This window comes from Anthonomus grandis, chromosome 9 (genome assembly GCF_022605725.1).
Source record: "Anthonomus grandis grandis chromosome 9, icAntGran1.3, whole genome shotgun sequence".
NCBI lineage: Eukaryota > Metazoa > Arthropoda > Insecta > Coleoptera > Curculionidae > Anthonomus > Anthonomus grandis.
Genome location: NC_065554.1, coordinates 21,553,597 through 21,568,766, shown reverse-complemented (window position 1 = coordinate 21,568,766; position 15,170 = coordinate 21,553,597). Strand labels below are relative to the sequence as shown.

At 32.1% G+C, this 15,170-nt stretch overlaps 1 protein-coding gene across 2 annotated transcripts in view; it reads right to left on the bottom strand.

Moving 5' to 3' along the window:
* Nucleotides 1-3,167: 3,167 nt before the first annotated feature.
* Nucleotides 3,168-15,170, bottom strand: part of LOC126740148 (MLX-interacting protein) — a 34,045-nt gene continuing 22,042 nt past the window's right edge. The window contains exons 8-13 of one of the 2 annotated variants that reach the window (XM_050446077.1): nucleotides 14,800-14,999; nucleotides 11,241-11,489; nucleotides 8,284-8,411; nucleotides 8,091-8,235; nucleotides 3,840-3,969; nucleotides 3,168-3,779 (exon numbers count right to left, since the gene is read on the bottom strand). In XM_050446077.1, the coding sequence (XP_050302034.1) occupies nucleotides 3,667-3,779; nucleotides 3,840-3,969; nucleotides 8,091-8,235; nucleotides 8,284-8,411; nucleotides 11,241-11,489; nucleotides 14,800-14,999 (965 nt within the window). In that variant the 3' untranslated portion in view covers nucleotides 3,168-3,666. The remainder of the gene's footprint in view (nucleotides 3,780-3,839; nucleotides 3,970-8,090; nucleotides 8,236-8,283; nucleotides 8,412-11,240; nucleotides 11,490-14,799; nucleotides 15,000-15,170) is intronic. The other variant, XM_050446078.1, reaches the window with a different exon arrangement.

Sequence of the window (15,170 nt, the reverse complement as noted above, 5' to 3'; positions counted from 1 at the left end):
AGTTGAAGGTACAAAGTTCTATGTTACCAATATCTAATTTTTTTTAAATTTGGTAAAAAAATTACGGAGTCCTATGTTTTTTTGTTTAAGTAAATAAAACCAATAAAAAACCAAAAATCTGCAGATTGTCGTTTTATTCCATATACCTTTTAGCTATAAGAATCCTCAAAAATTAAAAGAACTTAAAAAGCACTCAAATGTAAGTAGATTTAAAATGCTTTTTTTTAATATTGATTTTCTCAAAATTAGGTAATTTGTAACATAAGACTATGTCATATATGTATAAATTACAATATTATATAATTATGGTATGGTATATACAGTGTGTCCCACTTAAGGGTTAGCCACCCCTCTAAAATTTTTGTTTCTTGACCAATTTTCAAAAACTTTTTTTTGTTGGATAGATGGTCGAAAATGGCACTTGAGCCAAGTTCGACGTTTAGAGAAAGCAGGTCATGGCCTACATTCAAGTTTGAAGTGCGAAAAATCGAGAAGTAGTATTAGCGATATTTATTTTTGAAAAATGGTACTGGATTATTGTTCAGGACCACTTAAAACATAAGTGTACCAAATTTGGTTATGATAGTATACAGGGTGTTAAAATAAATTGGAGTCAAATTTTTAAAAGGCGCAATAACATTCTTAATCAAATACGAATATTTTTTAAATTTTTGGCTAATTGGCATGCGTCTTGAGAACACAAAGGTTGGAAATATCCAACAAATATAATCAATAAACAACAATCGATCATATTATCATACTATTTTGGGCTTCACAATAATACAACTTCATTTATAATTTTTTTAGCTTTATTTCATTGTTAGGTTGCAATTCACACTTCACTAGTTACTTAGTAATGTAATGTAGGCTAAGCAGCAAAAACTGAAAATAATTACCTTAAGGAATTACCTAACACCAAAGATAATAATATTACTAGTATTTTATCTTTGCTAACACTCAAATTTAAAAATTAATGCCACAAAACTAAATATTAGTTCCTTCAATATGCCCTCCATTAATTCTTATGCATTTTTCTATGCGTCTTCTGTTGTTTACTACCATCCTTCTTAACTCTACCCTGCTTATTTCATTACACTCTTGTCTAATGCGCTCACAAAGATCATGTAGAGTTTGCGGTCTTGATTTGTACACTTTGTTTTTAAGGGTTCCCCAAAGAAAAAAATCTAAGGGAGAAAGGTTGGGGGAACGTGCTGGCCACTGAATTAATGGACTGTTTCGTCCTATCCATCGATTCGGATAATTCTGATTTAGTCAATTCCGCACTACCACTGCATTGTGGATAGGCGCACTGTCAAATTGTATGTGTGAGTTTCTTGTTTCGGCTAACGGCAAATCATCGATTACGTCACTAAAATCACCTTCCAGGAATCGAAGAAAATTAAGTCCATTTAGATTTTCATTAAAGAAAAACGGCCCGATTATACGTTCGTTCAAGATACCGCACTATACGTTAATTTTCTGCGAATACTGCCTTTTACATTGTATCACCCAATGGGGATTTACGTTACTCCACATTCTAATATTTTGAGATGACACAATGCCGTTTGTAGTAAATGTTGCTTCATCGGTGTATAAAATATTTTTGAAAAATGTAGGGTTAGCCAAATACTCGCCTTGTAACCACAAACAATATTCCATCCTGCGTTCTTCATCCCTGTGTTCCAAAGTGTGAAGGAATATAGGCTTGAAAGGCTTCTTGTTATTTTTCTTTAAACACCTCCATATGCAATTTTTGGAAATATTTAAGTTGGTACTAGCAACTCTAATGCTAGATTGGGGATTAGCATTAAAGTATTCAAGAATTATTTGGTTATTATTATTTGCTCGATTACGATGTAAATGAGGACGTACTCCGCCTACTGAACCAGACTGATCAAACCCGTAGTTTATTCTGGCTATTGTTGAATGGTGGATGTTTTTACCAAGATGTCTCCTGTTAAATTCCGCCGCAGCTTCACGAAATGTTCTAACTCTATCGCCAACTCAGTCAAGCAGTCAAAATGAACTAAATGCATGAAAACTTTGACAAACTGTCAGGAACATTTTCTTTCATAGCATACTTGGGTAAAATTCCCACAAAATAATTTTTAACCAGACACAATCATATCTTTGGAATTTAACAAACAAACTCATAAAAAAAAGAAACAAATTGAGCCCAAAATAGTATGATATGATCGATTGTTGTTTATTGAAGGATATTTCCAACCTTTGTGTTCTCAAGACGCATGCCAATTAGCCAAAAATTTAAAAAATATTCGTATTTGATTAAGAATGTTATTGCGCCTTTTAAAAATTTAACTCCAATTTATTTCAACACCCTGTATACTATCATAACCAAATTTGGTACACTTATGTTTTAAGTGGTCCTGAACAATAATCCAGTACCAATTTTCAAAAATAAATATCGCTAATACTACTTCTCGATTTTTCGCACTTCAAACTTGAATACAGTAGGCCATGACCTGCTTTCTCTAAATGTCGAACTTGGCTCATAAGTGCCATTTTTGACCACCTATCCAACAAAAAAAAGTTTTTGAAAATTGGTCAAAAAACTAAAATTTTAGAGGGGTGGCTAACCCTTAAGTCGGACACACTGTATAATATAATTATAGTATTTATACATATATGGACTATGTAATACTAGGGCAGCGTATTGTTAGGTTAGTTTGGCATGACGGCTATAAAATGTATGCGATGGTGCCAAGTTAATTAAATTCCAATTTGTCTAAAGAGCATTATTATCGCAAGGGCAACATTCTAACCTAAAAAAATTGTTATTTACCTTTTGCATAGGTTTCACTTAGTAAATAAGCATTTTATTATATAAAACTTTACAATAAATAGGGATTTTAGTTTGCCCGTGTTGTACTATACTAATACCATGCAATTTAATCTATTTTCGCATAATTTTTTAGAAAACATCGATTTTTTAACTCATTTATTCAGCGTTCTCTCTTTTCTATATCAATTGACACCTGTCATTATTGTTAGGTTATTGTGCAGTGGTGCCAAGTTAATTAAATTACAACTTGTCAAAAGAGCATTAGTAAGGCAAGAGCAACATTCTAACGCCTAGTTTCTAAAAAAAATAGTTATTTTTATTTTGTATAAGTGTTAAGTGAAGGAAAAGGAAAATAAAAATCAAATTTGTACTTAATAAACAATTTATTCCATATAACTTTACAATAAAACATTTAAAAACGATAATAAACAAAGAAATTATACATAAAAACAAGTTGCACAGCTGCTTAAAAATATAAGTACCCTAAGAAAAGTTATAGCTAAAATTACCTATGTATAAGTAGGTAAATGTTTTACTTTTTTTTCATAATATAAAACGGCGAAGGCACGACGGGAAATCGAGAAAATTTTGAGAAAAATGCAACTTTTTGTTTCTAAAAAATAAATTATTATTGCACTTTTAAATTATTAACGAAAACAAAGACGATGGAAGACTCTTACAACCCACTTGTACAAACTCTAAAGGTTCTTTCTTGTAAAAATAAGTCAATTTCTGAACAAAAATCCACCGTGGTCGTTGTCCTAACATAAAATAAAATCAACAAAATGGCAAAAAGTGCATTGATCGGTTGTACTCTGGTGAAATAACTGAGCAAATGACGATTTTTGTCGGCACATCCGCCGCTATTTTTTCTTATCACTACTTAAAACTAGCATCTTGGCTTCTTCAGGTAACTTTTCGGGTTCCGAAAGAATCTCGGTTTTTGTGCACAGGTACCGCAGTGAATTTAGGACGACTAAAAAATAAATATCGTTCGTAATAAATGCGAGGATTCATCTATAGAAGTAGGTCTTACCAGGTCTGAGATCTACTAGGGTGCAATGTTGCTCGATCCACAACAATGTCGAGGTATAGAGATCATCCAAACTGGAGGTCGACACGAAGTTGTTAAACGAATTTAACAAAGGTCGGCAAATCAAGCTAAACTACAAGCAGGTTAGGGAAATTTTACATCAATTAATTAAAAGAATGGATTTAAAAAAATATGAAAACAATATTGCAACTCTGCACCTAGGTGACTAAATACCTGTATGTACAGATAAAAACTAAATAAGATAATAAAAACAGAAAAATACGCAGACTAATTACAAATTTTATCGAATTAAAAACAAATATTTGCATATAATTATGCAATTAGATCAGTAAATCTGTCAAATTTGTTCGAAAAATACCTCCAAGCATTTTTTTAGCGGAAATCGTTAGAGAAGCATTTAAAAAGCTTAACTTGAAAAACGTGGGGTTGATACGTATCAGCTTTTTGAAGAATCTGCTTGCTTCTAATGAATTCCTCAAGAAAATGCTTGGAAGCATTTTTTCGCCACAAATTTGACAGATTTAATGTACTATTTTACACACTTTTCAAAAATATAAGCAGTTTCCTATAATATTTGTAGGACGATAGTTAGTTATTTTAGTTTTATCACTGGTGTAATAATAAATATCTTGAACTGAGCAGGAACAGCGTCAATTTTGAAAATTAGGTTTATTATGTGAACAAGTAAAGCAGGTAAATATGGTTGTTTTTTTTTATAATTCATGGTTATTTTAACTTTTAAGAAATTAAAAAGCATGCCTCACTGATATTTGTAAATCTAAAGCATTTTAACTTTTAAAAATAGTTGATAACAGAATTATTGGATCTTAACACGTTGAGTGCCACCGTCCAGTTTACTGGAAATAGCAGTTTCCTACTCATAGCCCGCGTCCAGTTAACTGGACATTTTACAATCGCGCTTTAATGTATACCGATTTGTTTTCGGGCTATGTGAATGGATTAGAGTTGTCTAGTGTGGGCTATAGTATATGATTTACGTAAATATTTTACGATTTTACTTATCAAACTCATATTAGGCACAATATGGCAACATCGAGTACGAACGAAGTTATTTCGTGCGTGTCGTTGCCGGGCATGTTTTTAAACCTAGTTTGTTGTGGTTTTTTGAAGTGTTTATATTTTGGCGGGTTTTATACAAGTGTAATAGTTTTGTGTTTGGGTTTTTAATATGAATGTGAATGAAGAAACTCCCAGGTAAGGCGTGTTTATTTATGTTATCATTAGTACATTATTTCGTAATTCTTGTTGTCAAATTGAAGAGGTTTATAAGTGGTGTTGTTTATAGCTCTCATTGTTTTTTATTGTCGTCGATACATTTTGGGGCAACTATCGGGATTCAATATTTTTGGCATTGCAGCATCGCGGTAGAAGAAAAGATATTTTAAATGTGTTTACAATAAATATGTGCACAACTTTGTAATATTTTATTTATGGTTAATATATGGTGTTTTTTTTAGCAATGTTCTGTTTAGGTTCGTTTTATTAAAAGCGGGTTACCATCTAAAATCCGCTGTTGCCAAGTGTTTGTGATTTCGTAAAATTGAGTTAATTTTTTCTTTAGTTGCAGTGGTCTCCGAAAACGAAAAAGGGATGTTGATGAGAATAAAAGGCCGCTGACTAGTGCTGAATTGGAGGCGTGTTTGAATGACTCAGAGGAAAGTGATTTTGAGTTTTCCAGCGATGATGATAAGGACCGTTCGTTTAATCCGGATAGAGAAGAAAGTAGTTCAGGGTCTGAAGAAAATGGAGAATATAGTAGCCTAGATGATATATCAAGAAACGTGAGGACACCGGAAGTGCCAACCACTACAGAAGCAGAGAACATTGAAGAAGAGTGGACGGATATTGATCTTCCGCCCAATCCAGATCCATTAGATTACTTTGGTCTTTTTTTTGATGAAGATATTTTTAAAATAATTACCACCGAGACTAATAGAAGAGCAAATTTAGTATTTGCTTCTAAGAAAACGAGATCAAGTAGAGATACAAAGTGGAAAGATATTTCTATCGATGAAATGAAAAAATTTATAGGACTATGCTGTTTATCTGGAACTGTAAAGTTTCTTCTTTTAGCTAAGCAGTGGAGTCGAGATATTTTATACTTTCATCCTGTATTTGGAAAGACTATGTCTAGAAATCGGTTTCAAATTATTTTAAAAAATCTTAGATTTGTAAATCACGCTATGAATGAGAAGTTGTTTAAGATTCGGCCTATTTTAGAAAAAATACTAGAAAATATAAAAAAAGTCCTGGAAAGCATTTATCCATTGATGAAGGCATGATTGGTTGGAATGGTAGATTGTCATTTCGACAATATATATCAAATAAGAGCCACAAATATGGTATAAAATTATATGGGCTAACAACGGATGATGGGTTTGTTCTAAACGTTATTATTTATACGGGAAAGGGAACGTTAGTCTTGGAAGGTTCTACACACGTAGAAAGTGTGGTAAAAGAACTATTAAAAGATTATTTGAATAAAGGCCACACAATTTACCTTGACAATTTCTACACAAGTGTTTCTTTGGCTGAATTTTTATTTAAGAAAAAAACTGGAATGGTGGGAACTCTTCGTGAAGGCAGAAAGGGAAACCATAAGGACACTATGAAAGCGAAGCCAAAAAAGGGTGAGGCAGTTTGGAAAAGAAAAAACCAGGCCTTTGTGTGCATCCTTGCTTTAAAGATTGGCATGAGGGCAAATCTACTTAAACTTATATTTACATTTATTAAAATATCATGTGTGTTTTTAAATGTTGATTAAACCACCTGACCAAATTGTTACTGTCTTTTCTTTTGTAAAAAAATATATGTCCAGTTAACTGAACGGCGGGCTATATGAGGGAAACCTTTGCATAGAGCCCGATGTCCAGTTTACTGGACAGCTACTAGTGAGCTTAGAAATAGTCAAAGTCAGTTTACGAGACAAAAAATATGTCAGAAACATTTAAAACAATATGTTAAGTTAGTTGGTTTCCTAGGGCAGTTTTCCGGAATTCGCCATGGCACTCAACGTATCAAGTAGATTTTCTCTCTTAAAAATCAAATTGCCCATCAGAAAATATATCTTGGATTGGGTAGTTGGAGACTCTTTTAAAATTTGAATACTTTTGCGCATATAAAAATTAAAGAAATAAGTCTATGATTATGTTGGTCGAAGAGATAGATAGATCAGAAATTTGCAATTTTTAGTTTTCAATGACCAATCAATGATTAGGATGGTGCTTTAGATTTCTTTTGATTAATTCAGATAAGCCAGTGGAACAGGATTTTGGAAATAAAACCTTCCTACCTTAATAGGAAGGAATTAATTAGATTTATTTGGACTAATGTCCAAATAAATCTAATAATCCTCCTAATTCGTTTTATTTAGACAGTGGGAAATCTGCTCAATCAATAAATTTTTTTGGATCAGTTGAATTAACTGACAATCCTATAAAATGTCTACCTTAATTAATTCCTGTCCTACTGATAAACATTTTTCTCTTCTTTTATTTTGGTTATCATTTTTTGACTTGTAATATTTTAAAAAGTCTCGGATCAACTATCCCTTTTGCATCATTTTCTCGGTTTTATCTTATTTTTCTTCTTGATACCAATTATTCTACTGATATCCTGATTTTTTATATAACTTGAAATTTTTACGAAAGTGGAGAGAAGGACCATTATAAAGAGTGTACATTGGAGAAGATTATTAATACTAAAGCTGGTGGTCTATAATTAGTTTAAATAATTAGCTCCATAATTAATTTTCTTTAGTAAGAAATGTCTGAGGCAAATTTGAATGCCTTTAATCCATTTTCTATTTATTTATAATCCAAAAGTTTCGTTACATAAATTTATATAGAAGTACAAAATAACCAGCTAAGTAACTTAATACTTGTGTATGCCTATATATAAATATAATATTAAAGAAATCTGTTAATCTTCTACCATGTCTCTTTCAAGTCTCTTTGAGAATATGGACGACTTCTTTCACGGTAAATTTGATGAACTGAATATTATTACATAGAACACTAACCCAATAGAATTAAGGGCTTATCGTACTGACCATAGCTTCTTGTTAATTCCTGAAATATTATCAAAAATAGATGCATTTTTAAGTGCCTCTAGTTTCGTCAAGTCCGCAAATGGATTAAACACTTTTATATGCAAAAATTGGTTTGTTCATAACCAAAATCATTCACCACAATAATAGATCAAAAAGGATACAATCCAAAACTTCCAATTTTCCATCGTTCGACTACGCACGTACTCGTCGAACATCTCTTGCATCCGACTGTCGCGGCGACGCGACACCGGCGCCCCGGTCGCCGGCAACATCGACTGGCAGTTGCTGTAATCAGAAAAACGATCGCTGAAAAAATGCGTCGCGACGCCGCCGACGGCCAACCAAACAAAATACCTTATCGACGTGTTGAGCGATTCGATTTGTTGCCGTAGCGAGTCCATTTCCTCTCTGATTTGGGCGCGTTCGTGGCGCAGCGTCCGGATGTATTCCGCTCCTTTTTGTAACATTGCCGCTTTGCTTAACTAATAAAAACAAATGGAAAAAATGAAAAATCGTGGTAAGTTTAAAAATATATACAGACTTAGGTTATTTAGTAGAAGTAAATAATACAGGGTGTCCGGAAAGTCAAGGATAATACTGAAGGGGCTGATTGAGCAACTTATAAAAGGCACCCAGAAAAACATAAATGACCTTAGTAAAAAATCGATATTTTAAGTAGGGTGTCCCGAATTGCAGTGTCTAAACTATAATAGCGCATTCTGTGTTCAAAATACGCTCTAATTTTCTTTATAAATATAGCGAAAAACGCTTCGTTTTCGAAACATAGGAAAAAACATGTTTTCTATTAATTACTTGAGATAATTCTATGAAAATTGGTACACGCCTTTGGAGTAACAAGACATTTTTTTGAGGCTCCTGAAAGATTTAAAAAAATTCTTATCGGCGTTGTCCATATAAGATTCTTAAATAAATATTCTTGGACAAAAATTGCTTAGCGACTGTTTTATTGCAAGTGGTCTGGAGGTTGGGGGGATAAACTTTATTTGTTGATGGGTAAATTTAGTCCAAAAACAAAAATGTTTATATGGTAAAATTAATGCAAAAGTCATTTTAATGAACTTGTCAATTATATAACGGTTACATGTTTTGATATATTGCGTCTTGGTTGACTCCTGATTATTTTAGCATAAACTTACCCCTATTTCAAGAGGATTATTATTTGGGACGATCATGACCATGCAAATAACATTAATACAATGATATAAAAATATACTATATAATCATGCTCGACAAAAAAATAATAGATAAATCTTTTACACCGTGGATAAGGCACATTGAAAGTATTTAAAAAATAAAATTCTTCCAAGTTTTAATTATTATGAACAATTGAGAAATTTTACGAAACACGCCACTATCGGAGAAAAAATTACGTTTTTTAATTCAATTTCGGCGAATAACAATAACCAGATGTTTTGTAAAAATATCAGCAAACTTCAATTGTGCAATAATAATTCAACGAATCTTGAAGATATCGAGAGGGATTTCAATTTACAAAATAAATGACCTAATATTTGAACTGACTTTAATTTAAGGCTAGCTAATGAACAGTAATTTAAGAAGATAATCATTGGCATCAGCTCTAATGTGTGGGTGTAGACGGAATTTCAATAAAGAACATCAAAATATGTCTTGCATTAATGCATCAATCAAATATACATGTAATCAACTCTTGCATATTAGACAACACATTCGCAACATTAAGGAAGAAAACTATTATTCAACCTATTTGCAAAGTTAAAGACACAAAAGATTTTAAGGATTTAAGACAAGCAAGTATATTGCCAGTGCTGTCTAAAATTTTTGAAAAATATATTATTCAGCAAGTAAATGAATTTGTAGATACTAATATAATAATAAGTCCATAATCCTAATCCGATTTTAGAAAAAACTACTGCACCATATCAAGTCTGGCAAGTATGATAAGTGATATCAGAAAAAAAGAAGAACAGAAATTAAATATCTGTTTGGCTGTGCTAGGTATCAGCAAGGCGTTTGATACCATTGACTATTCTAGGCTTTCTGCTAAATTCGATTATATTGATTTCTTGGCTCAAACTCTTGAATTTTTTTAAGCATACCAAAATAATAGATTTCAGTTTGTATTAGTAAGAGGTTTGTATTAGTAAATGATATATTTGGAGAGCACTAGAATTTTTTGACTTCCTAAAAGACCGAAACAAATATTCTTCACAGCAGACCCACCAATATCAGAGGCTGGGAAAGGTTTGCTACAGCATTTTCCACATGGCCTACTTTGACAAGGGGGTAGGTTTTGGCATTTCTGTAAAATCTAACCCATAAATCCAGATTGTGGACATTTTTACTCAGACATGCGAATTCATTTGTGTAAGATTTAAAATTCATAAGCAAAACATTTTATTTGGGTGTCTGTATCGTCCTCCTTCCACCGATCCGGATTTATCTTTGTTTTTTTTTTTACTATGACCGTGCCTTTTTATGATAAGGTTATTCTTGCTGGTGATTTTTTTTAAGTGGTTCCACACATCTAACACAATTTTTTAGGCCTCTTTATACATTTAGTTAGTATCAATATGTGAATTTAATTGAAAGTAATTTAACTTAATTGTATGACAAGATGTATCAACAGAACCTCTTAATTTGTTATCTCTGATGATGAGCATGTTATACGTCCGAAACATGTCGAATTATTATTTTTTAAATAAATTTAGAGGATGACCGAAGAATATTTAGTTACCCATTCACCTATTAACTCCGCTGCAAGAATGGACTACTTCTTCAACTTTAATTGTATGAATTACTACCGTAATTTTAGCAATTTTACTAAACATGCAAATATCTATGAAAAGAATGCTTACTTTAAGTTTATCAGAAACACATGGTAAACGATTTTGGAATACTGTAAGAAAATTAAATATTGTACATAACACTAATTCTGAAATTACTCCTAATTTAAATGACCCTAATATACTTAGTGACTACTTTGCTCATGGTAATAATTTACCTGATAGCACTTCAAATTCATTTTTATCTGAATAATATTAACTCTATCGTTATTAATAATACGTCTAGTTTTAGATCAATGGATGAATCAACTCTAGTAAAACTAATGAGTTTATTCAGTACCAACTCTTGTTACAGAAGATGATCTTTCTGTAAGAGATTTAAGCTCATTTTAACCGTTTTGCAAAAAAAAACGCTTTTAAATATCATTAATACGTGTATTTTCGAAAATCATTGAATTAGTATTTTCTACCTTTTTCACCTTCTAGAAAATGAACTATTAGCATAAAAATGATAAAAACTCTTACTTTGGTATTGGGATTCTGACTAAGCTGAGGTATAAGCGAGTGGATCATGTCGAAACCGTTCTTGATGTTGCAACGTCGCTTTTGTTCGGCATGGATGTGGCCCACGCGTCGGTCGCCTCCGCTCCTGCTGCCGCCCTCGCCCCTTCCGGGACTCCCCGGGACCGAGCCCTGGGAGGACGTGGGCGAGTGGAGGTTCTGGGATACGGGAGAATCCAGGGAGGGACTGTTCGAGTTGCTGTTGAAGAAGGCCTGAAAGATGTAAATTTATATTTGTCAAATACTAAAATCTTAGCGTCTTTATGTCAGTAGGTTAAAAACTTAAAAAGTTAACCACGTTATGTATAGGGTGTCCCGAATTCGAGGGTGACCATTGGAATCTCGGAAACCGTAGGAGTTACAGGGTCGGTTAAATAGAGGCAAAGTTGCGCAATTTGGAGCTTAATAAAATGACGTTTAAAAAATTTTAAAATTCCGGATACTTCCGGAGTTATCCCTAGCTTAGATTTTCTAACTGCTTGTTTTCGTCATATATTATGCAAAAATAAATTATGATTTTGCGGTTTTTTTAAGTGACATAAGTCAATAATCGTCAAATTCTCTGCCTACGCTGTATCACCGAGAAAATTTTTTCTTAGTAAGATATACTTTTTATTTATAAGTATTTTGAGCAGTCTACATTCCTTCCATACCCACATAGGGTTGAATGTCTTTTCAGGTAAGATATATATTTTTTAAACTGTTAAGACGGATTAAGATCATCATATGATCTATAGGACTGAGGCAAGCTAATCTATAAGAAAAGACGATTGGTCAGGTAACTAAAAATAATAATAAAATGCCAGAAGTATTAACTTTTTCTTGGCATTGGGAAAAAGATGTGCCCAAAAATTCAACAAAACTATTAAAACTTAAAAAACTGCAAATGGTATTTATTTTTGGCCCATTTAACTAGACAGAAATATTTAGTTCTATTCATTCTATAAAAACTGATTGAACTCCCCAAGAAGATCAAATAACAGCAAACATATTAAAAAACTCGCATTTATACTCACCAAAACCACCAAAAACATATTTGTAACTTCTGTGGTAAAATTCCAGACGAGTGGCAATCATCTCTTATAAACCCTTTATTTAAGAAAGGAAATCGACCAATGTCATTGACAAATAACATTGCAAAAATCTGGGACAAAAAGTTGAAAACATAAATTAATGTCTTTTTTAAAAAACACAATATCCCATATAAAAGTATCTATGTGGACTATGCTATGGACCTAGCCAAAGCATTAAACACTATTTGACATGAAATTGTTTTGTAAAAAATGTTTGATATTGGTATCACTTTTATTTATTTATATTAACGATGTTGGCGAGTTTCCAATTGATGGACAAGTTGTGTCATAGGCAGATGATACAGCAATAGTGTTTTCTGCAAGTAGTATATTTTGAAACAGAAGCTAAAATGCGAGATATCCAAAATTGGTCGAATCTAAACCAGTTGAGCTTTAGTATTAACAAAGTTCATTTCCTTTTCCTCAACTTCTGCTGATCAACCAAGAAATAATTTAATTAAAATTCACAGTAAAAAAATGTTAAGGTCCAGGTTGAAATTACGTTAAAAAAGTGAAATTAATAAAATACTTGGGCATAAAGTTTCGAAAAATGCATTACACATTTTATCAATTAAGAATAATATTAAATAAGAAGTTACTATTAACAGTTTACCGTTCTTTGGTTGAATCTGTGTTGCGATAAGGGAGGCTCTTACGATAGGGCCACTTCTAGTCTTAAAATCCCGCAAACACCCAATTATTCAAATAATGTTCTATAAAGATCATTTATACCCAACAGAAATGCTTTTTAAAGAAATCAATATACTTAATGTTTAAAGCTTGTTTATTTATAACTCATTAGATACGGTAGTAGATCTGTCACAACTGAAAATGTAGGTCCTCCATTTTTAGGAAATCCCATTTGAAAAAAATATTTGTTAGCCTGCTCCTAAATTCTATAATCTCCTTCCTATCGCGATAAACCATCAAACTATGTATAAAATTTAAAAAAATGTATTTGAAAAATTAATAAAAACATATGTACATTCTTCAAACTATATTACATTCACATTGTAATAAACTTCATCAGTATTTGTTTAAATTTGATAATCCTGCACACATGTTTTTTTCTGTCTTTCCTAATCTCTCTTCTAAATATGTTTTCTTCATTTATTATATTTGGATTAAATTGAATTTTTTTTCTTAATTAAAAATATAGGTAAATAGTAGTGGACTGTATAAGCTGAGCTAGTCAGTATATTTAGTAAGGATTGAAACAAAGGATATGCTAACCCTAAATAAAAACCTCATTTATGTTAGAAACAAAACGTTATTGTAGAAAGAAAATACAATTAAAATTTAATTCAAAAATATATCAGCTGAATTCAGGAACTAGGAAACTTGGAGAGGAGAATTTTGAAATAGAAAAACGTACATTTTGTATTATTTTAAAATGATATGGACAAATATCAAAATTATTCAACTTAATGTAAAAAGTATTTAGTCGAAGGTTTAAAAATTGCTTCACTAGAAGAATTATTGGTTCAGGGCTGATTCTCTTTAAAGATAATAAATCTTTAATAAATGAATTTTCTGGTAAATATTTAAATAGGGTTGAATTAAGTTTTTACACAGACCGAAAGAATTTTTATTAGTAACTGGTACGAAAAATAATGCTGATATGTTCGCACGATATTTTAGCTCGGTTTTTATAAAAGATACGCTAGATACATTCCAGTAAAATCCCTTTCAAATATTTTTTGGAACACTCCTTTTTCCACGCCAGAAATTCAATAAAAGAAACGAAAAAAAGGCAATAGACTCCCAATCAATCTAGACTTCCGGGTTATATCATAATGGGATATGGAGATTCTATATATATTCAACATCAGTCTAAAAATTTGCGTTTTTAGCGTTTTATGCAGTTTCTAGTCTAAGTCTTTGAAATAGCATTGTGTAAAAGAATGTATGAAGATGTTAAGTTTAATATATATATAGGCTGTCTGTCAAATAAATTTACAGTAACCAACTTAATAAAATTTGCTCAGTTTCTTCACAAAGTGCTTAATGATAAAAAAAAGTTGATGTAGTGTGATTAATACGGTATGCTAGTGATGATAAAGCTGAAATAGGGAGATTTCAAAAGATTTTAATGGAAACACCATAAATTATGACTGGAAAAAAGACACCCATGCCTGAGAAAAAATAGTGAGGAACAATCTCCAATAATATATTAAATCCTATTAGTAGTAATTTGAATATGTTAACTGTGGGTAATAATTAGACTAAAATAAAAGATACAAATTTATGACATGCGAAGTATTATTCATCTTTAATTTAACAGAGAGAGTTAGAAAATCGTTTCTGAGCGTTACCAAAATTTAACACACTTTATGTTTTTCACAGGTATACATATAATGTATGTATCTTGTACTATCTATGTACCTTACATAGAAATACACCTATACTACATTTTTAAAATGTTTAAATAGTAAAAACCATAGACTTACCGAATCCGCTGAATTGGTGGAGACGGTAATATGCGAAGGCGACGACATGGTCAACATCGCGATGGGCGGAGGTGGAGGCGGCGGGGGAAACCCCGTCGCACCGACGTTTTCCTCCTTAACTCGCCTCAAATCCGGGGCGGAACCCATCGATGACTGATTCGAAGCATATGCCTGGTGAACCGCCTCACTCAACGGTGAACCTGTTGCAAAGTTTTAATATAAATCGATTTTTACCCTAAATATGCCTAATATCGAGTCGGTTAGACAGATAATAATTAAGGCCATCTTAAAGCCGATTAGAAAAAAATCAGAGGCGATAAAAGACCTCAAGATAGAGGAGATAGATAACTTCTTTTATTTTGAAACAGATC